At 37.5% G+C, this 22,117-nt stretch overlaps 1 protein-coding gene across 3 annotated transcripts in view; it reads right to left on the reverse strand.

The window, feature by feature from the left end:
- CX3CL1 (C-X3-C motif chemokine ligand 1) overlaps positions 1-22,117 on the reverse strand; it is a 72,471-nt gene that overhangs the window by 32,142 nt on the left and 18,212 nt on the right. For 2 of the 3 annotated variants that reach the window (XR_012473597.1, XR_012473598.1), the window contains exon 3: positions 9,830-14,736. Coding sequence is in view for 1 of the 3 variants with exons in the window: in XM_074211251.1 (XP_074067352.1) it covers positions 13,686-14,736 (1,051 nt within the window). In the remaining 2 variants the exon portion in view is untranslated. Of the gene's footprint in view, positions 1-9,718; positions 14,737-22,117 lie in introns of those variants that run through there. The other variant, XM_074211251.1, reaches the window with a different exon arrangement.

Consider the following 22,117-nt stretch of genomic DNA (forward strand, 5'->3'; position numbering starts at 1 on the left):
TGAAACACTATTGTTCCATAAGAAATCATGAGGGCCAGGATGCCAGAAAAGCTTGAAATGACTTACATGAACTGATGATGAATGAAATGAGCAGAATGAGAAGAACATTATACACCCTAATACCAACTTTGGGTGATAAACTATAATAGACTAATTCATTTCAGCAAAGACAATTCTAAAAGACTTGTGATTGGAAAATGCCATCCATATTCAGAGAATGAACTGTGAAGGCTTAAATGAAGACCAAGACCTACTATCTTCAGTTTTTAAAAGTTGTCTTATGTATTTGTCATTTTTTTCTCTCTAATTTTTTCCCCTTCCATTCGGATTTGATTCTTTTTTCACAACATGATTAATATAGATCTCTAGTTACACACGGAGAGACTATATTAGATTGCTTTCCGTCAGGGGATGGAGGAGGAGGAGGGAAGGAGGAAAGGGACGGAAGGAGAAATATGTAAAACTCAAAACTTGCAGAAAAAAAAATGATTCATGAAAACTACCACTGCATGTAGTTGGAAAAACAAATAAATAAAATATTTAAATTAAAAAAAAAATTGAAGTCTGCACTGACACAGAGTAGATCCAGGGTTTGAGAGTAAAGAGTTTTAGAGTTTTGAAAAGAAAATTTAAGAGGTCTTAATCCCACTGAAATCAAAAATATTTAGAAAAGATATAAGAATATTTTTATGTAATGCCCCTTTAATAGTTGCCACATGTCTTCTACCCCAAATTAATATAAAAATTTAAAATAAACTTCAATAAAGGATTATTTCTTTGCTCTGTTTTAAATAGTTATACCAAAGGACTAGTAACTTAGAAAGTTTTAAAACTTTAAAGTTTTAAAGTTTTTGGCTCTTTGAGTAACTAAAAGGAAGAAAGAAGCAGTAATGAGAAGGGTCTACATGATTCTTATAATGTAATTCAACTAAAAATTAATAGTATTGCCACAAGTAATTATAAATCAAAATTGGTTGGGTTGAAAATATTGTAATGGTAGTATACTTGAGAATCCAATCAGTCCTTATGTGTACAAATGGAATAATAAATATTCACACCCATTTCCCAGGTTGGGAGAAACACATAGTTGTGAAATACTTAACATAGTGCCTGGCTTATGTAAAGAACTATAGTGTAGGAATGAAATTGAACAAAATACTATCCCAATATTTTTTTTCTAATTGGCCTGGAATGGAGCAAATTGAGAAATTATAGGCTAAACATTTTAAATTATTAAAAAAACAGGTTTACTAAAAACTTTCAAGGCAGAAAAATCCTGGCACGAAACTGTCAGGGTAATAAGATAAATGACTTTCAATGAATTAATAAGTTTTCAAGATATTTAACTAAATTATTATTATATGATTGGTGATATATTGAATACAAGAAGGTTAAGAGAATCTGTTAAAGCAAGTTTTTTCCTCTTTTTGATCTGAATGTTGCTACATTATAAATATATGCCATATGATCATTAGAATATGATTTTTAAAAAGCTAAAAAAATAACAAAAATAGTAGATGACTTAATGCTGGGAGAGAAATATGGTGAAGTCCTCTTAAGAGATCTTTGTCAGTGAAGTTTCTTTTGAGAAGGTAAAAATAGAATTCTCTTGACCTATCTGCAATTTCCCCACCTGATTAATTCTAAAGCTAGCTGTACTAATTAATTCTGAGGCTGGTGTATTGTGAAACCAGCAGCACAAGAACTAGGGCCTCTCCCACCCAAAGTGAAGAGATAAAATTTTTGAATAGCAAAGTGGATGCCATTTGGATTATTTGAAAACTCATTTAATTGAATCTTTTAATGCCATTATTTTGAACTTACTCTTCACTGTGTTTGAAATTGTGGTGAAGAAACGGAAACAGCAATACCTGCAGGTCTTCTGAGGAAAGTAAAGCTACTCCTTTCCAGAACTTCTATCACCTGGTTTACTTTTTTAATTTATAAGGGTAGGTCATTGTGGCACACAAGAAATAATAGATTTTAATTAAGCAAGAGTAGATTACTCTAGACACCACCCCAGTGGCAACTTGCATGACAACTTGTGTAGTTTTTAATCAGTTTGTCTTTCAAATCTTCTCCACTGGTGGTCAGTCTGCTAAATTACACCCCAATTTGAGAACTTAAAAAAACTTATTATTGTGCTCAAGTTAGTCCTTAACAAAGTTTGAACTATGGTGCCATAGTTTTCATCAAGGAAATTGTGTTCAGATATGTCCCATTTGCCTACATGGACTTTGGTGGGAGTATCTCATCTCATTCTCATCCCATTGTATTCTTGAAATGGTCTGATATTCTTCTCCCTTTTTTTTTTTTCTGCAGATCAAGTGTGGGTGGGAATGATACTAATGAAAAGATGTAATTTTTGAATACTTAAAAAAATTCTAAGTGAAATTTTGAGGATAATATTTGAGAAAAATGATTATCTAGCCCTAAGCTGTAATTAATGAAATTTTGCTATTTGAGGAAGAGTCTCCTGGAATTTCAATTTGCTGTCTTTAATCCAAGTGTAAGTGTCTGATTCCTCATGAGGTTGCTGATTCACCATTCAAGGGAAATGCCTTTTAACCCTGTAGTTTAAGGACTGTCACAGAAAGATGTCTGTCCCTGGGAAAGTCAAGGGAATGACTTTGAGAAGGTGAAAGTAGGAATATCTTGACCTATACACATCTTGGTATATAAGAAATTTCCCCACCTGATTAATTCTGAGGACTGGCTATGACATCCTGCTATATAATTGGCTGACAATGGCTCATACCTGAAATCAAGCAAAACTAATGGCTCTATGACCCTAACTTTCTCCTCACTTAGCTAATTCCATTGATAAGAGTAAGTGCAAAAGAAGATGAACTCCTATCAGTGACTTTTAATAAAGTTATACATGCTAATATAATGAGGGATTATTTTGAATTTTCATTTGAATTTCAAATAATAGAGACCATAAAGCCTTATAACTGGTGGATTATTTAGTTCCTAAGAGACTTCCCTATAACATTCTTTCATCATGATAATATGGCAAGTAGGAGGTATGACACAATTTTCAAAATTAGAATTTTAAGCCTAAAATAGAATCATGTTCAGTTTTGATTTAAAAATGGGGGGTGCAGAATTATAGAATATCTAATGTTACTAAAATGAGAAAAATCAACTTTATTTGAGTTTATTATTACCACCTCAATATTGAACATGTCTTATAAAGCAAGTCTATTTTATTATAAATAACTTATTTGATCTGTACTGTCCTTAAATAGACTACTTAATATATTTATATATATCATCCAAGAACCTTTTCTGACAATTGCAATTATTTAAATGATTTTTAAATGAATTCAATTGTGTACCAGAATTATCACTGTAATTTTTTTTAAAGTATTATATTTTTTTTTTGCAAGGTAAACAGGGTTAAGTGGCTTGCCCAAGGCCACACAGCTAGGTAATTATTAAGTGTCTGAGACCAGATTTGAACCCAGGTACTCCTGACTCCAGGGCCGGTGCTCTATCCACTGCGCTACCTAGCCACCCCTTAAAAAGTATTATATTACTAGTTCCCTAGAGTACAGAGTACAGAGTACTAGAGTACAGTTCCCTCCTAGAGTACAGAGGACTAGCTAAAGAAAATGACTAGGAAAGAAAATAGAGGGATAATTTTTCAATCATCATTTGTTAAACTAAAATTAGGGGCGGCTAGGTGGCGCAGTGGATGAAGCACCGGCCCTGGAGTCAGGAGTACCTGGGTTCAAATCTGGTCTCAGACACTTAATAATTACCTAGCTGTGTGGCCTTGGGCAAGCCACTTAACTTCATTTGCCTTGCAAAAAACAAACAAAAAACAAAACCAAAAACAAAACCTAAACTAAAATGACAAATTCTGTAATCTAGAAATATTTATATTAGTGCTATTAAGGTTTGAGCTGACCTGGTTATTGTAATAACAGACTAGAATTGTATTAAGATCTCTTTTGTCAAAGATTCTTTAAGATAGAATGGGATCTCTGCAAGTAACCTGAAATGGAGAAGCAAATTCACTAGAAGCCAACTCATTCTAGCATTCCTAAGAGGAGAGATCTTCAGAGCACCACAGGACTGCATCAGAAGTTTTCTCAGAGACTGAACAACTGTATGAGAGTGGATGAATAAGCAAGACACCTTCATCATCATGATCTCCACAAATGATTTCTACTCCATTTGTTCCTGAACCTGCAGAGACTGGAACCTCAAATCCTACTTTTTTTTCAGTCTCCTACTTTGGTTTTTACTCTACAACTGACAGCAATAATTCCTTTATCCATGGAATTCAACTTATTCTTTATTTTCCCCCATTCCATATGTTACAACCATCTAGATCTGTTCATGTCTGTAGGAATGTTCCTTCTCATCACCACAATAAGGTGGCTGTTTGTAAAATGGTTGAATTGTTTTCATAAATTCAGAAGATTTCCAAAACCTGGACAATGCTTGCACACTCAAACAAATGACCCTTGATCCCCCAATTCATGTACCTTGTAGGACATATTTTGCTTTTCCATTGTGGTTCTTGGTTAATGAGACAATTGCTCATCTGAGATATTTATTGTATATTTAGTATATTATGAATTAATAATTAATCAAAAAGAACATAATCAGTATAAGTTGCGCCCAATTCCCTCATTACTATTATCATCTTTGTGCCTCAGAGAGGGGACTGTCCCCCTTTTTGTCTTGCATCATATGTGGAGGACTGACTGCCCTCCATACATTAGATTGTAACAATCCAAATAAAGACTGTGGGGGTGGGGTGGGGGGTCTTTCTGTGTATCGAAAGGAAGAATGAGAAAGTTGAAAGAGTGAAAGTCCCTACTCAAATTCTTCTGTGTTATTCAATTCATTATGATTTTATAAGAAGTAATGATTATCAGTATTTAGGAATGCATATTCATTAAGTTATCCATATTTAATATAAGTATAAGCATATATACTTATATATAATAACAAGTATAAGAATAAGCAACATATTAATCCATACTTTGCATAAATTACAGAGAAATACAGATTCAAATAGAAAGGTCCTACAATAGAGCTCAAACTTTCAATGCATTGGTCATTACTGCTTAGTTGCATAACTACAAGAAAGTTGGCATAGATATTTCCATCTTGTTTTGCTCAAATTCCATTACCAAATTATGAAGGGTGGTTACATGGTATGGAAAGTCCCCATCTGATATATTCTTGATAACATATCTTCTCTTACCCATCTTCTCTTACCCAATCTTAGGAATAGCCCATCCATCTTGTGAACACCTAATTAATGGAGATATTACAAGCTTCATCCAACTCATGACCTTGCTGACTTTGGTTTTTGCCTATTTTAATTTAAGCATAAAATTCCAAGTGATGGAATTATTCTGTATTTGATAAAGCCATTCTTGAATGTCAAGTTATGAGGGGTTATAAAAGTAGGATCTTAGAAGAAGAGGACATCTCAAATCATGAGAAAGATCTGAGGTTCACTTCATTAGAGCAGACCATGAACCTTTTTAAAAAGTGCCACTGACTCAGAGTTCTTTAGTCTCTTTTATCCAATGAAGTTGAGACAATTTTAATCACTGCAGTAGAAAGTTGGTGATAGGACTGGGACTAAAGTACAGTTCTCCGGACTAAATTAAGGTCTTTTCCCATCATACTATGGATCATTCAAATACAATAGGTACATTATAGTTTTAAGTGATCAGGACATGTATGGAATCTAGACATGTCACTGCAGTTAAAAATGTGTTTACTTGGCTCCCTGAAGACTGCTGACAGCTTGATGTCTTAATACAGACAAAAGCATGTTCTTTTTACACACTCTGTCTCTCTATGTCTCTGTCTCTCTCTGTTTCTGTCTCTTTCTGTCTCTGTCTCTGTCTCTGTGTCTCTGTCTCTGTCTCTGTCTCTGTCTCTCTCTCTGTCTCTGTCTCTGTCTCTCTCTCTCTCTTTCTTCCTTCCTTCCTGCCTCACTCCCTTCTGCTTTCTGTGTCTGTTTGGCCTTTCTTCAAGTCTTCTTACACAAAAATGACTAATATGAAAAAGTTTTATAAGTTTGCCCATATATAATCTACATCAGATTGTTTACTCCTTCAGGAACTGGGGGCAAGGGAGGGAGGAGGAATAAAATTTGGAACTCAAAACTTTAAAAAAAAATTTTATATGTAATTGGGGGAAAATAAAATATTTTTTAAAAGGGAAAAATACAGCTGGTAGCTTGGTCTTTGGCTTCAGTAAGAGAGTTATAGTTTCTAAAACATGGAAACTGAGAGTTCAATTGTATTGCACCCTGGCCGGAACACATCTGGAATTCTGCATTTGACTCATTCAAATTTCAACTTGAATAATTACTATTAGGCCCTGGACAAGTCATCTAAGCTCTCTGTTTTCAGGTCTATCATCCCTAACATGAGAAGGTTGTACTCAATGGCCTCTAAAGTCCCTTCTAGCTCTCATTCTAAGATTCTATGATACCCTAAATTCTGAGTGCCACATCTTTAAAAAGATATTAGCAAATTTAAGACCATTCAGGGGAAGACAACCAGGATGGTGCAGATGTAGATCATGTTATAAAAAGATGCTTAATCTAAGAGATTTTGGAGCCACTTGCTATCTGTCTTCAAATATTTGGTGGGCTGTCATGAAAAAGGAAGATTAGATTTGTTCTGTTTGACCCAAAAAGTCAGATGTAGAAGAAATGGATAAAAGTTGTCAAGAGATAGATTTAGGCTTAATGTTGGGAAATATTTCCCAATAATTAAAGATATCCAAAAGTGGAATAGGTTGATGGGAAGTAGCTGGGTTCCTATTCAGTAGAAGACTTCAGATGAAGGATTGATAAATACTTTAGTATGTTGTCAAAAGAATTTTTGTTTAGGCATGTGTTGGGCTTCATGGCCTAGAGCTGTTTCCAGTTCTAAGAGTCTCTCATTTTGTAGAGAAGTTGCCTTGTGTGTCATATACTCAGAAGAACAGGTCTAAGGGATGGGGAAATGAGAATGAGCATTATGAACCTCACAGAAAGCATCTAGGATGTCTCAGAAATTTTCCAGGAAAGGGGGTGAGGAGAATTACCACCCCCAACTCTGTGACTGAGAACACAGAGCATCTGAGAGATAGCCTTTGGTACCTGCCAGTCTCTCTGATATATGGGTGTGGGGTGGGAAAGTGAGATATTTTACTGGGGCTGGAATGAGAAACAAGCAGTAGAACCAGTCCTTTGGTCTAGGATATTGCCTAATTGGAAGTGATTTAAGAGGCAGATTCCAGGAAGAGAGATCATGTCCTTCTGGGGGGACAAGGGACATCGGGTGGGTAAGGGAAGTTGTTTATATAAGGAAGTCTGAATTCCAGGGAGAGATTGAAGAATAAAATATATGTTCCTTCTTGAACAGGAAATCATCTGTCTTTAGTCTCTCATTGTGATATGAGAATAGACAGTTGTATTGGCTTTTCATGACTCTGCTGCCAGAATTTTTAGTCCTAGAGCTTATTTTTCTCTGATTCTCTCTAACCTAGCTATTCTAACACTGAATACCCTTTTCCTTCAGCTTCCACAGCTCACCTTTTTGCCCTCCCAAAGTAACTAGAAATTCACTTTTCCTATATCATCCCATTTTATCCTTTTTTATTCCATTCTACTTAATGCCTTTCTGTTCAATTCAGTGCCACCCCCTCTTCTCCTTCAGGATATAGTATGCTGTATTATAGTGGAAGGAGTGCCAAATTTTGGAGATCAAGTTAGGTTCCAATTCCACCTCTTACTATTCTCTTCTTGTATGCCTTTGAATAAGTGTTTCCTGCCCTGAGGTTTAGTTTTCTCATATATCAAATGAGGGATTTGGAATAGATGAACTCCAAGGTCAGTTACAATTGTCAGTCTTTAGCATTTATCATTGTTATCCCTTTCCAGACCAGATCACAGATCATAGCACCCTGGGAAGGGATTGGATGTTCCCTTAAAATATGTATAGTGGAAAAATTGCTTTGTCTTCTTGTCCAGGAACCTGGATTTTTTAAACACAATTAAACCATTAACTAACCATGTGACCATGAAAAAATGCTTTCTCCACCCTGGGCCCCAGTCTTTTCACCTGGAAAATAGGGATGATAATCTCTGCTCTGCTTAGTTGCCTAAGTACAAAAAAATGACATGGAACCACATACAGTTGGACTGACAAAGTCCCTTTGACTACTGTAATGATCAGGTAACAAAGGATGTATTAGCCTATTTGCTTGTCTGTTGAACTGGTCACTACCACATGAAAATCATTTGATATCAGGATGTTTAACATAGACAGTACCCTCATTAATTCAGAGCCCTCTAATTGAGACTTCTCAGTAATCTAGAGAAAAGATGAGTTAAACCTAACTTTTCTGCTTTCTATGGAGAAAGCAAATCACATCAGGGAGCCATCCAGAGATAGTTAACTAGCTGGTGAGAGGCTTCCAAGCCATGCCATTCAGGGATTGATTGAAGGACTTGAGAGTGTTTACTATGAAGAAGAATAGATGTGACTGAAATATCATTAATATCTATTACCTGTCACTCTTCTTAATAATCCTAGTAATGTTAGAATCCTAGTAAGGTTCCTTATTCCTACTTTTAAGATATTTGTTCTACATTACTTGAGCTGAACAACACTCTGAGTCCCCACCGTAAGAGCTTACCTTATAAAAGAACCTGTCTTGAGTTGAATCTTGATTCTAATGTCCTTGCCCCTTTCCGTTGGGATTCATGGCATGAAAGGCAAAACAGCTAAAATGGAGTGATTTTCTTTGCTCAGATTACAGAAGGGAGACCTTGCTACCTAATGTGACTCCTGCTCCCCCTTTTCTCCTAAAAAATAAGTACAAGACCTTTACTTCAGCTTCCTGGTGGAAAATCCTCTAGGATGGCTTTGCTATCCTGTTATCTCGATTAAAGACACTTTATTCCTTCACTTAGGAGTTTGGTTTATTTAAGGACTTGACACATGATAGCTAATCTCAAGTATTTGAAGGGCTGTAATTAGACTTGTTCTGGTTGGCCCTGGAGATCAGAACTAGGAGCAATGGTGGAAGTTATAGGGAAATGAATTTAGGCTTAATATTAGGGGGAAAAAACTTCCTAAAATTTTGGGCTAGATTCTAGGCCTGAGATTTCATTGATTTGGAGAGATCCTGCAAGAGGAAATTCACTCCACTAATTCAGGATAGTACCTTCTCTCCTTAATTTATAGCCTTAGTGTTGCCTGTAGTAGAGTTCCCTAGTGCACAGATGTAATTAAAAAATGATTACTAAAGTAAATAAAATACAAGGAATGTTACTTTGTGGTTTTCTGATTTAGCATGCATTCTGGGGAAATCTCTTTCTATTTGACACCATTGTTCTTCAATACTGAGAAATGAGGCAATTCTTTGGACAGGGTCCTACAGCCTGTATATGTCAAAGGCAGAAGTGGAACTCGCGTCTTCTTGTAGTTAAGATCAGTTCTCTATCTCCTAGGCCACACTACCTACCTTAACATTTAGCTACATCTTAATTTTCAAGCAAAGACTAAACAATCAGTTGTTAGGGTTGTCTTAAAATGGGCTCTTGGATGGGTATTCTCTGAGGATAGGTGTTCTCTGAGATTGCTTCCAATGCTATACACACACACACACACACACACACACACACACACACACACACACACACACACATATATATATATATATATATGTTCTGTGAATTGTATAAGCAACAGTACACAGATGTCTATCCTACTCTAAAGGAAAAATGTTGAAGCACTTTAGCAGCAAGCTTTTGTATAACATCAACATGCTAAAGCCAAATGAATCTTACCTGCCACTGTTTCTCTCCCATAGTACTACCTTGGTCTTTAAAGAACTGGTTTTCTTTGCAACTGTTCTTTATTTCAGATTTGTCACTGGTTCACACCAGCCTCCTGCTGTCCAGCTGTGATTAGTGGGGTTTGACCTGAAGGAGTTAAAAAGGCCTGCAGCCTCCCTGCTCTGGCCACTGAAGACTGGTACAGCCTGCCAGGGTTAGATCCTGCCAAGATGGGTTTGTATGACTTCATTGGCTCTTTTCATGAGTCTCTGCAGCTGTGTGTTATTATTTATCTGGGAAATCATGAGACCGAACTTTCCATTTGTTGGAAGAGGGAAAGAAAGCTCAGTTTTAAAAACATTTATCGCCTGGCCAGTCTTGGAAAGACCAAGTAGGGAGGGTTTGCTTATGGTTTATATCATTTTGTCCAAGCTAGAAATTCCCTTTGAGTCAACCTGAATTTATTAATAGTTGCTTTGGATTCTATCTTGTGGGAATGTACATAGAAATTCACTTTGTTGTAGTCGATACCCAAATAGTCATTACAAAGCTTGGAAAGGAGGAAGCTGATAAGAGACACAAATCAGGAAATGACAGCCTCAAGGGGTCAGGCAGGAAGTTACAAATGGAATGAATACCTTTTAGAGATGTGATCTATGAAAACTTCATCAGGTCCTGCATTTCTACACAGTACTCATTTCATTTAAGACCTCTAAACTCACTGGAGGGCCTCACTGGCAATCAGGACTCTGGTCTGCATCTAGCAGAGTATGCAAAAGAAGCCAAAGGAAGGCAATTACTTCCCAGAGCTGATCTCTACCTCCAACTTAGTCTCTCCTTCAATAAGGAGGGAAGGGATTTAAAAAAATTTTTTTTAAATTAGCAATTAGTAACATCTGAGGAAGAAATTTAAACAAATATTGCAAAATTATGGACAAGCCTGATCTCAAAGAAGAGATGTTGGAATTATCTCCCTCACCTTTTTATTCCTAGTCATCCTTATTCATATCTGCCCTCTGGATCCAGATAACTCCAGAGGATACAGTGAGGCTGTTGACTTTGCATAGCACCTCCTCACTCAAATTGAATTCACTTGCTTGTCATGGCATCCATGGTCTTCTTTGGGAAAGAAGAACAAACATCATCAGAAGTGGGGGAATATGAAGATGGAACACAATATACTTCAGAGTTTTTCAATGTGTTGGTTAGTTTGACTGAATTAGTCTTTTTCTTTATGACAATGTTTTACAAGGAATGATTATCTGAAAGTAGAGAAAGATGCAGTGGGAAACAAAAGTGATCTAAAAACAAAATCTATTAATTAAAAAACTTTTTAAAGTGAAAGACCAAAGAGTAAGCTTGTTAGATATGGAAGAACCCTAGAGAACACCTCATCCATTTTTCAGAAAAAAACTAAGATGCAGAGAAGAGAAGGAATATTTCCTAGGTCAGATAGCAAGCTGAAAGCAGAGTCAAAGTAAGAATGCAAGGTGGTAAGAGAGGTTTATGATCATTGCAAGAATTCTCCTCCTTTACCCAGGATATTAGCATCTTTCGGCTCTTCTTCCCTTTTGGGGACTTCTGCTAAAAAAAAAAAGCCAACATTTGTTTCACAGGACTTTTAATGCTTCTTTTTTCTTACTAAAATACAAAATGTTACAGACACTAGCAATGAATAATGAGGAGAGGAGTCAATGCCTGTCAAGTGCCTCATCCCTCTGGAAAGGACAGCATCTTTATCCACTGTCTGTTGATCAGGGGTAGTTGTGTTTGGTGGTCCCCAGGATGGGGATTAGCTGCCCTTAGAACCTCCTTCTACTACTCCCTACTCCCACCCCTTTACCCCCTTTCAGGGCAGGAGAAACCACTTTCCAGGGTTCAGTATACTTCCCACAAAGTTCAGCTGTTTCCAGAGAATCTATAGAATATTCATTCAAAATGGCTTCTAATCCTGTTTCCATTCCTTTCCCCAAACATGTCCACTATCTTCCCTACTTGTTTTATCTTGGAAAACCTACTTTCATGAAGCTAAAACCAGGCAGATCAGCTAGGGTTGGTCAGTGGTCCCAAAACTATAAGGACCAGGCCAAATCAAAGTTAAGACTTGCATGTTTTATTTTCTGATAACCAAATTGTGTTCTAAGTAGGTTGCTTTGCCTCCAGTCTTAGAATAAGAGGTCTCTGGAGCCCAAGTAGGGGAGGACCAAGGGTCTTCTTTGAGGACAAACACAGAGTAAGAACTGCAGGCAAAAAAATTCAATAAAACTGAAATTAGGGATTTCCATGAAAGAGGGCCATGGGTCCATTCCCCACCTTTCAACTGACCAGGATAGTGTCAGCTTAAGAAATGTATATATTATATATTACATATATATACATCTGTGTTCATCATTTTAGACATTACTCAGTTAATGTCTTGGAAAGCTAGTCTCCAGACTATGACTTCCCCTTTATCTGTCTGTCTCTCTCTCTCTCCCTGGGCAAAGGACATTCAAGGGAAAAAAATCCAGTTCAGACCTTTGCTCATCTAACTATATAATCACTTTCTTTTGATTCTAACAACCTAGTTTTGGGAGAGGGATTAGGGATTTTATAACGTAATGATGATCAGTGAAGAGAGTTAGGTAGAGTCACTCTGACCTTGAGAGACAAATTAAAAATGCTGATCCTTTTCATCATTTTCATTAGATCATTGGTCAACTATCTTTCACCAATGAGCTGGGTTAGATCTACAATTCTCTGGGTTAAGTAGGTAGTATGCACTAAAGATATACTTGCCCAGGGCTAGCAGCATTGAAAGTCCTTCCCTCACTTCTTTCTCCTTCCTCAGAACATATCTCCTCCCAGCTGGTGACTAAGTGGCAGACACCTGTAAGTTTCTCTACTCTCCTCACATCATTGGTTTAAGAGGCTCAGAGAATGCAAGGAGACTGCAAATGCTGGTGTAGGAAGATGGGGGGAAGACTTTAGGGAAGAGGGTGCCCTATACTCTGACCATGTGTCATTTGCAAACTATATGGGGGCCCTTTCAAATCAAGGATCAAGGACATGGGTTCTGAAGCATCTATTCACCTTTAGCCCATTCCCCAGAGTCATTATCAAATCCCTCTTTCAGTAGGGGAAAGAACCAGCCCCTACAACCAGCAGAGATTTCAATAGCTGAACCCAAATTCCTCAGAAAAGCAAAAAAATAAAATGAACAACAACAAATAATACAGCCTCCCCCCAACAACAAAACCTCCTACTCAACAAAAATCTTTTCATTTCCTTTCCAACTATGTCCCATTGGCTTTAAGGGGGCTGAGGCATCTTCAGGAAACACCACATTTGCCTCATGCAAAGAATGAGAACCTGGCTAGGGCATTTGGTTTCTGTACAGGTGACTGATTTGAATAGCACCTCAGCTAGCCAGGAAGGTGGGGTGAGTGACATGGGATACAGGTAACCAAGGGAGAACAGAGAAATGATAAAATCTGAGAGCAAATCAGCCAACCCCGAGGGCCCAGAGCTGGATCCATGTGTGATAGAGAGGTGGTTGGGAAGAGGGAAGGAAGCATCAATAAATAGCAATTCATCAGAGGGGAGAATCTGGTACAAGGGGAACCTTTGTCCGCCAGCGGCATAGGATTTTCCAGCTTCAGGGCACCTTCCGGGGCAGGGGCATGCCTCTTACAATGGAATTAGGAACTGAGAGTGTCCCTCACTCTAACCCCCTTTGGTGGTTTCCAGGGTAGCCAGGCTCTTGCTTCAGGGTTGGAGCAGGGCCATTGGCACTCCCAGCAAGGGCCAGAGCAGCAATGGGGTGGCTGACTCAGTCAAAGATCAGTGTCTGGACACAGACAGAAAAGGCTTACATAGGGACTCAGGTTCACACAGGGACCAAGACATAAGAGTTACTCCCACAGCTCCTGGGTATATAGCGGAGCCCCTCCACCACTTCTCCTGCCATCCTACGAGGGCAACTCTGGAGGCTCTGATAGGCAAACATGGCTACCCCCAAGCAAAAGAGGAAACCCAAGAAGGCCAATAAGCCAAAAGCCTGCCTTCGGGTTGCTGCCTGTGGAGAGTCTGGGATGGGTGTGATGGCAGATGCTAGCTTTTGGGGATCAGCTGTGGCAAGGGGAAACACTTCCACTTTGGAAGGTAGGTTGGTTCTCTCAACCAAGCCTGGACTCGGGGTTTCTGAGGCTGGGATAGAGGCAGGGGAGTGATATTCTGCATGGTCGATAGCCAAGTTGGAGAACGGATTTGTGAGAGTGATAACAGAGCTCATCTCCTCACTAATAATGGGATTTTCAGTTGCAAAATCCCTTTCTTCCACTGGTTCAGAGTGGTCTTTTGACCTTCCTGACCCCTCCTCCCTGGGTTGAGAAGTAACAGGGATCTCCCCGGACATCTTCCCCTTCACCAAGGAGCCTGAATCAGAACTCTCAAGGATTGGAGTCATTGTTGTAGATACAGCCTCCATAATGAAAGTCTCAGTCCCCTGGGAGGCTGGCGGAGGATCTGGACTATTTCCCAGAACCATGGATGAGGTGGATCTCACCAGAAGAGGGTCAGGGAATGACACTGATGAACTAGCTATGTTGTCTGGCACTGCTGGGGAAGTGTCCAAGGTCATCAGTTCCTCTAGGAAGGCAGATGTTGGACTTGGGCTAGGATTGATGGTGGTTGGGACAGGGGCACTAGTGACTTCTGGAACCAGGATAGTAGCTGAAACAATGTTCTCTCCACCATGGACCTGGGTGGTTGGAGGTTCATTTTCTCCTGTTAGTTTTTCGAATGTGCCACCATTCTCCTTTCCTGAGACTTGTTTCTGAGCAGCAGCAGCAGAAACATTGTTCAAAAACTGTACTGCATCTTGTACCCATTTTTCATTTGGATCAGCACATAAGATCCTCTTTTTTATAGTTGTGAATCTGAAAAAGAAGAAAACAGACAATGTTGACTCCCAGGATATCAGCATTTGAAGTAGGTCCCCTAGTTTAGAATACAGTTATCTCACATTCATTATAAATTATGTAGCCTGGTATGAAGCAGATAATCCTAAACTCTATGCCAGGAGATTTGAGTCCATACCTTATTAAAGAGAGGTATGGTAGAGTAGAGAAATTTTGATTCAATTTCTATCTCTGAAACAAAATGACTGTGCAGTCTTGGGCAAACCACTTAACCCAGAAAAATTTCTGATCTGCAGTGGTTCAAGAGGTTACTCCAATAGAACTTTCTTGCATCAATGAAATCACAGATCTTGTCCTCCCCCCCCCCCAAAAAAAAAACTCAAAAAACCCTACTGGCTTGTGTGACCTAGAGTAAATCACTTGCCCTCTTTGAACCTTTTTTCCCATCTATAAAATGGGATTAACGACTGCTTTTGTCTCATAGGGTTGCTATGAAGAAAACACTTGTAAAAATTAAAGCAAGGAATTATTAATTATTGTAAGTGTTGTGTTGAGATTTGAGTAGCTCAGACAATTGAAACCTGATGTTTATGAGCTCAAGGCTTTGACTTTATGGAGGGGCAATTAGTTTTTGCCCATGGGCCCAGAAGGTCCCTTTAAACCCCTTCCAGTCATAATCACAAGTGCAGGTCCTTGATCGTAAGTGCTAAAGGAAAGTGTGTGGATGACTCAATGTAAGCTATCCCCACTGTTTAAACTCATCTCCAAGACCAGGTGGCTTCACAAGGATTCAGCTGCATCAAATGCATGTGGGAACGTCAGCACAGATGCAGAGAGATTGTATGGGGAAGTCAGCATAGTGACTTGAGGCTTCATAAGAAAGAAGACCTTCAAGGAAAGTGTTCTCTGGACATATCAAAGTCCAGGATTCTGGGTTCAGTAATTTTGTTTCCTTTATCTCTTCATGTCTGAAAACAAAATGAAGAAGGCCAGCTACTGTTCTTGCTGGAGTAGTTAATTAGTTCACTGTAAATAATAATCCTGGTGGAAAAGATTCCATGACACTCTTCTATAGTTTCCAAGAAAGACAATATTTAATTCTTAAAAAGAGAGATGTCTGTCATTTCCTCAAATTCTGTAAAAAGGACTATAACTAGTGTTCTTAGGGAAATTTTAGATCTAGAAGCTCTCTCTGTGGGTCTCTCTGCCCGTCTCTATCTTTGTCTCCATATGTCTGTGTGTGTGTGTGTGTGTGTGTGTGTGTGTGTCTCTTTCTCTGTATCTGTGTATCTTTTTCTCTCTGTTTCTCTGTCTTCTCTCTATGTCTCTGTATCTCTCTTTTTCTCTGTGAATCTGTCTTTGTCTCTCTGGGTATCTGTGTATCTTCCTCTCTCTCTCTCTTTTGATATCTCTCTGTCTATGTCTCTCTCCTTCCCAGAAATAAAAAACATCTCAGTACTTTTAACTTCCCCCTACTGAAGATATATTTCCCAATTTTTTTAAATTCTTCTGGCCTTTAAGAATTAAAAAAAAAAGATATTTGGTTTCTAATATATTGCTCCAAACAAAAACGCTAAGAATCTTCCCAGGTCAAGGTGGTTTTTCAGCTTAATTAGGATTTGAATCTTCTCTTTGATGTGCCACCACAGGTCCCCTCTGAAGGGGAAGGGGAAGAAACAAGCATTTATGAAGAACTTCTTTCAGGGGGGCTCTTATTATCTATATTTTACAGTTGAGGAAACTGAGGCAGAGTAACTTAAGTGACTTGCCCAGGGAGACCCAGCTGCTAAGTGTCTGAGGCTGGATCAGAGCTCGGGTCTCTTGTGCACTGTGGCGCCACCTAGCGGTCTTCTGTACTCAGACTCAGTTCTCCCATCCCCAAAATCGGGATGGTAAGAGTTGCATTTTTATCTCACATTGCTTAGGATGATCAAAGGAGTATTTAGAACCGGAAGGGACCTCAGAGGATTTATAGACCAACCCTTTTGTTTTACAGTTGATGAACTCAAGGTCTGAAGGGGCTAAGGGTAAGGGACTTAGCCCTGGCCCTATAGGCAGTAAGAAACCAAGGTGAGCTTGGGACTCAGGTCTTAGAGGGTTAGGGCTGGATGAGACCTCTGAAGTTAGCTAGCACAAGTGTCAGACTCACTATAAAACTCCACAGGGCTACCTGAACAAGATCAAAATGTAATTCAGAAATGTTTACTAAAATAATAATACCATATAATGATAATGTTAATTTGAGGTTTTCTAAGTCTATATGTAGCCAACTAATTTCTTTTTGAGTTTGACATAATTGCTCTCATTTTCCAGATAAGTAATTGCACAGAGAAATTAAGTGATTTGCCCAAGGTCGATCAGGTAGTTTCCATTATAGGTGGTATTTGAACTTGGTTCTCCTGAATCTAAAACTAATGTACTTTCAAATGAGAAAAATGACGTATCTTATATGTCATCTGATATTACTATTATTGGGATCTATTCCTCCACAATCACCATTCTTCTTTTTCTTCTCAGAAGTAAAAAAAAAAAACAACAACTCAGTTACTTTTAGCTTCCCCCTACTGAAGACATATTTCTCAATTTTTTTTAAATTTCTCTGGACCTTCCTTTAAGAATTTTTTAAAAAGAAAGGTATTTGAGGGTGGCTAGGTGGTGCAGTAGATAGAGCACTGGCCCTGGAGTCAGGAATACCTGAGTTCAAATTTGGCCTCAGACACTTAATAATTAGCTAGCTGTGTGGCCTTGGGCAAGCCACTTAACCCCATTTTCCTTGCAAAAAAAAAAAAGAAAGAAAGAAAGAAAGAAAGAAAGAAAGAAAGAAAGAAAGAAAGAAAGAAAGAAAGAAAGAAAGAAAGAAAGAAAGAAAGAAAGAAAGAAAGAAAGAAAAATATTTGGCTTCTGATATATTGTTCCAAACAAAAATGCTAAGTGTCTTCCCTGGACAAGATGGTTCCTAATGTTAAGGACTATTGAGGGATCTTCCGAACTTGTCTTTTTGAGTTGTCATATTTTCCAGAAATACTTGACCCAGAGCATGCAGGAGGCCTGAATATGTCAAGGATGAAGCTCCCCCTGAACTTAAATAATTTGCTGTTGCACACCAAATTGGACTCCCTGTATGTCCTTAGGAGGCAAGACAGGTGCCAGTCAGGCTGTGATAGGCTGGGATAATGCTTGTGCAGCTGGGGTCCGTTGCAGAAAATCAGAAAGTCAGAACCTCAGATCCTCCTATCTTCATATTCTAGCAGTTCCCAAGGGAAAAAGAATGTGACTTTTGCCATCACTTTGCTCCTCCCCGTGGGGAGTGGTCTTCTCTTTTTTCCCACCTTTGCTGAATTATTCCCCTTCCCTTGTCATGCCCCTTCCTGGTATCCCCTTCTCTCTTTGTCCTATTAGAAAAATGTAAACATCTATAAAAGCTGAGATCCTTTTGGGTCCCACATGCATGTTCATTTCTCCTGTAATAAACTTGGTTTTCACTTAAGTCTTGTGATGTGATTGACTGTTGACATTTGGGGTCAGAAATAGGATATGATGAAAGAAAGGGGCTCAGACTGTCCAGAGAATTCAGATGCAGGGCCTCACCTGCAACAGATCTCTGATTTGGGGAATTCCACTTCTCCATTCATATCTCAAATTCCCCTCTCTTTGACTTGAGTTCTTTATTACAAAAGAAAATAGGTTGTCCACGGTACAGGGGACAAAGGTGAGATTTTCTTTAGTTAAGGTTATCCCAGATGATGCAGATTTGAAAATCCAATTTGAATAAGTGGACTAGATGTTTGGATAAAGCTAGGACAGAATTGGGCTTAGCTATCCCTAGCTTGAAGACTTTGCCAAAGAAAATTTTAGGAGGAGCCATGTTAGAAATAAAGGATATAAGACATATAGACATATGGGTATGAAAATGCAAAAGTTTAGGGTTATTTCTGCCATTGCTGTTTCAGTTGGTTTGTGTGTGTGTCCCTCCCCCCGCCCGGGGTACTAACATGTCCAAAGATGGCTTTGTTCCCCATAAGAGGACTGCCCTGGGTCAAATTTTATAGCTATATGACCCTGGAGCCTGCAGTTATTTATATGTGATTGGTGAAGATGTGCATTTTAATTTGATTTGTAAATCTAAAGTCTAGGCTAGCAAGGAATTTTTAGCATGGCTAAATTGTGTTTCTTTTATCTGTGCTTATTTGTCTTCCTGTGTTTTACTACCTAATTTATGTTTCTAGAAAGCTTTTACTTCCTTTGAATTTCTGAACTGTGGTCAAGTTCTTTCCATCACCCCCCACCCCACCCCTGGAATGACTAGTTTATTGTTTTACAGCTAGAGAAGAAGGTCATTTCACTGATTATCAAAAGACAAGTTTGAGGGCTATTTCAGTGAGAGATTCAAGGCTTGAACTTTGGAATTGGATTGGAATTGGAACCTTTCCTGGCTCATCAAAAAAGGTAGTCTTTTTTGACCTGGGATATAACTAAAAGGTAATTGAGTCTGATTGGAATATCTAGTTTGATATTAAATTAAAATTAATTGAATTAATTAATTAAATTAAAATTAATTGATTAAAATTAAGCACAGAACAATGTAAATGTAACTGTGTGTACCATGAAATTGGAAAGCTTGCTATAAATTGTATAAAACTCAATGATTTAATCATATATTTCTATATTTGAATTTCTTTTTTTTATAATTTTATTTATTTAAGGCAATGGGGTTAAGTGACTTGCCCAAAGTCACATAGCTAGGCAATTATTAAGTGTCTGAGGCTGGATTTGAACTCAGGTTCTCCAGATTCCAGGTCCAATGCTCTATGCGCTACCTAGCTGCCCCCTCTATATTTGAAATTCAAAAACTGTCTTGTTCCTTATCCATACAATATTATTTCTGAAAGTAACTTGAAAATGTTTTGTTGCTACTTTTGTGAATACTATATCAGAACTTGTCTATTACTTGAATAGACTTGTAAGCTGTTAAAGATTTTTTTATAAGGGCTAAAAGCTTCTTTTTTTTAATTTTTAGGTTTTTTTTTTTGTAAGGCAAACAGGGTTAAGTGGATTGCCCAAGGTCATACAGCTAGGTAATTATTAAGTGTCTAAGGCCAAATTTGAACTCAGGGACTGCTGACTCCAGGGCTGGTACTCTATCCACTGCGCCACCTAGCTGCCCCTACTAAAAGCTTCTTAAAGGATTCTTTTTTTTGCTTCCATTTCTTAGCAATTAACAAAAATGTTAATAATTCAACAGTTTAAATGTTATAGGCATATTAATAACCAACATTTAAACCTTAAGAATCAAATTCTTTAATAGGTCATTAGTTTTGTTTAACACTATTATACATTAAAAAATGTTAAGGAGAATTCAAGGAGTGAATTAAATAATGAATGGCATAAGGGAAGAATCTGAAAATAAAGAGGGTGTAGATATTTTTTACTAAAGACACTTTACATTGATAGAAATGGTCGAGAAAGTTTTGGCTTTCTTGTAGCATGAAAATTGTATGAAATATCATGTATTTATTTTAGTGGAAACTATAGTAATAAGAATTGCTACTTGATTTGGAAATATATAGGAGGAAATCATAGAAAGCTCAGAGTAAATTGACAAACTGTGGGTTCCTTCTGAGATTGTGGAACCTAGATTTGAATTAAATTAAAATGTGCTCTTAAGTGTGTTGGTTGGGGTAGATTAAATCCTAAAATCAGACTGCCACTTTTACAATCTTTGGCAGAGAACTGACTGGAAATTTGTGTAAAATATAATACCAATAGTATTAAAATCATAACCCTTGATTCTGTGTAATACCATTTGGAAAATAGAACTAGGTATAATTGAATTCATTCAAGTCACAATTTATGTGAAATTTGTCTCAACTAATTTGATGTGTAAGACAAGTCAGAATTTATTGTACTATTTGACGTTAAGATAAATTGGGAAAATTCATGGATTTGAAATTTGTTAACTCATTGTAACTCCATGAGAGGAAAAGTAACTACATCCCAACTTAAATTGTGATTGGTGAAACTTGCCATTTGAGGTTAAAGCTCACAGGACTGTAACTGATTTTTGTTTTCAGTGTGAATTCAGGCATACTTGTCTGATGGATCATTTAATGATTCATCATTCCAGAGAAATGCCACAAGCTACTCAGAGGGAATATGATCCTGAACTGTTACAGGTGGAGATCTGTATATGGAAGAATGTCAAGAGGATGATCTTGACCTAGCCTAAGGTAAGATCCTTCTAGCTCAGATTCCCCATTGTGTTCCTACTGAACAAGAATGTTTCCCATCCAGACATTCCTGGAGACATTACTACATGGTTTACTGTCAACTGTGACTGTTAGCAGAAGTCAAACCTAGCTAAGAATGCTTTATCTGGTCTTATATGTGTTGAGTCCTCAAGGACTAGTTTGATGCTGTTATGATCATATCCCAGTTTTTTCCCCCTTTATAGAAAATTTCTACAATCTGAGTAAAAGATATGAACACAATGCAAGTAGGTGAGATCTTGCTGTTTTCCATCTGAATGTGCAGTTATTTCATATCTCAAACAACTAGGGAAATTAGTACTTGTACTTTCATCTGCCTGCTAATGTTTAGAAGAAACAAAGATAGACAAGGATTTTGACCTCCATATGAGTAATATTAAATCCCTGATATAGCCCATTCTTTCTAAATAATATGGGAATAATTAGGCAAGGATAAAAATAGTTTGTGAAACAAAGATGCAAACAAGGTATTAAAAATTATTATCCCGTAGATTAAGAAAGGAATATATCTGAACTACTATAATAAAATGCAGGTGTGTAAGATGAGCTATTCAACCTAGAATGATTAGTAAATGAGTATTTGGCCTAGTCATTTGCCTGTTGGTAGACATTTATCTGTATAAAATAAGATCCTTAAATGTTTCAGAACAATGTAAGAATAATAGAATATTGATACAACTGTTTGAGGGACCTAGCTGTTAGTCTAATAATTATTGAAACTAATTCAGAAACATCTTCAGTTAGGTTTGTAGAAAAGAATTTTGGTGCAATCAATTTTCTTATAGAGATGTAATTTATGGAATATTTTGTGTCACATTAATGGAAAAGTCAATTCTATTCATTTATTACTAATGTAGAAATAATATCTGTTTGTACTACATCCTATAGTAACAAAGATGTTTTCTTATAAACAACTTATCTGATATGCACTGTTTTGAACTTGATTGCTTCAGTGTCATCCCAAGTCTTTTGCCATGATTAAATTAATTTGGTGACTTATGTGACTACATTTATGTATCATGGGTCATTTTCTTGTAAAGTATTTACTATATCCTGATTTTGTGTACAGATAGAAATCCTTTTCTATCTCAGTTTCTCCTAAAGGGGAAATATTGGATAATTTAATTAATCAA

This window comes from Macrotis lagotis, chromosome 1 (assembly GCF_037893015.1).
Source record: "Macrotis lagotis isolate mMagLag1 chromosome 1, bilby.v1.9.chrom.fasta, whole genome shotgun sequence".
Taxonomy (NCBI): Eukaryota; Metazoa; Chordata; class Mammalia; order Peramelemorphia; family Peramelidae; genus Macrotis; species Macrotis lagotis.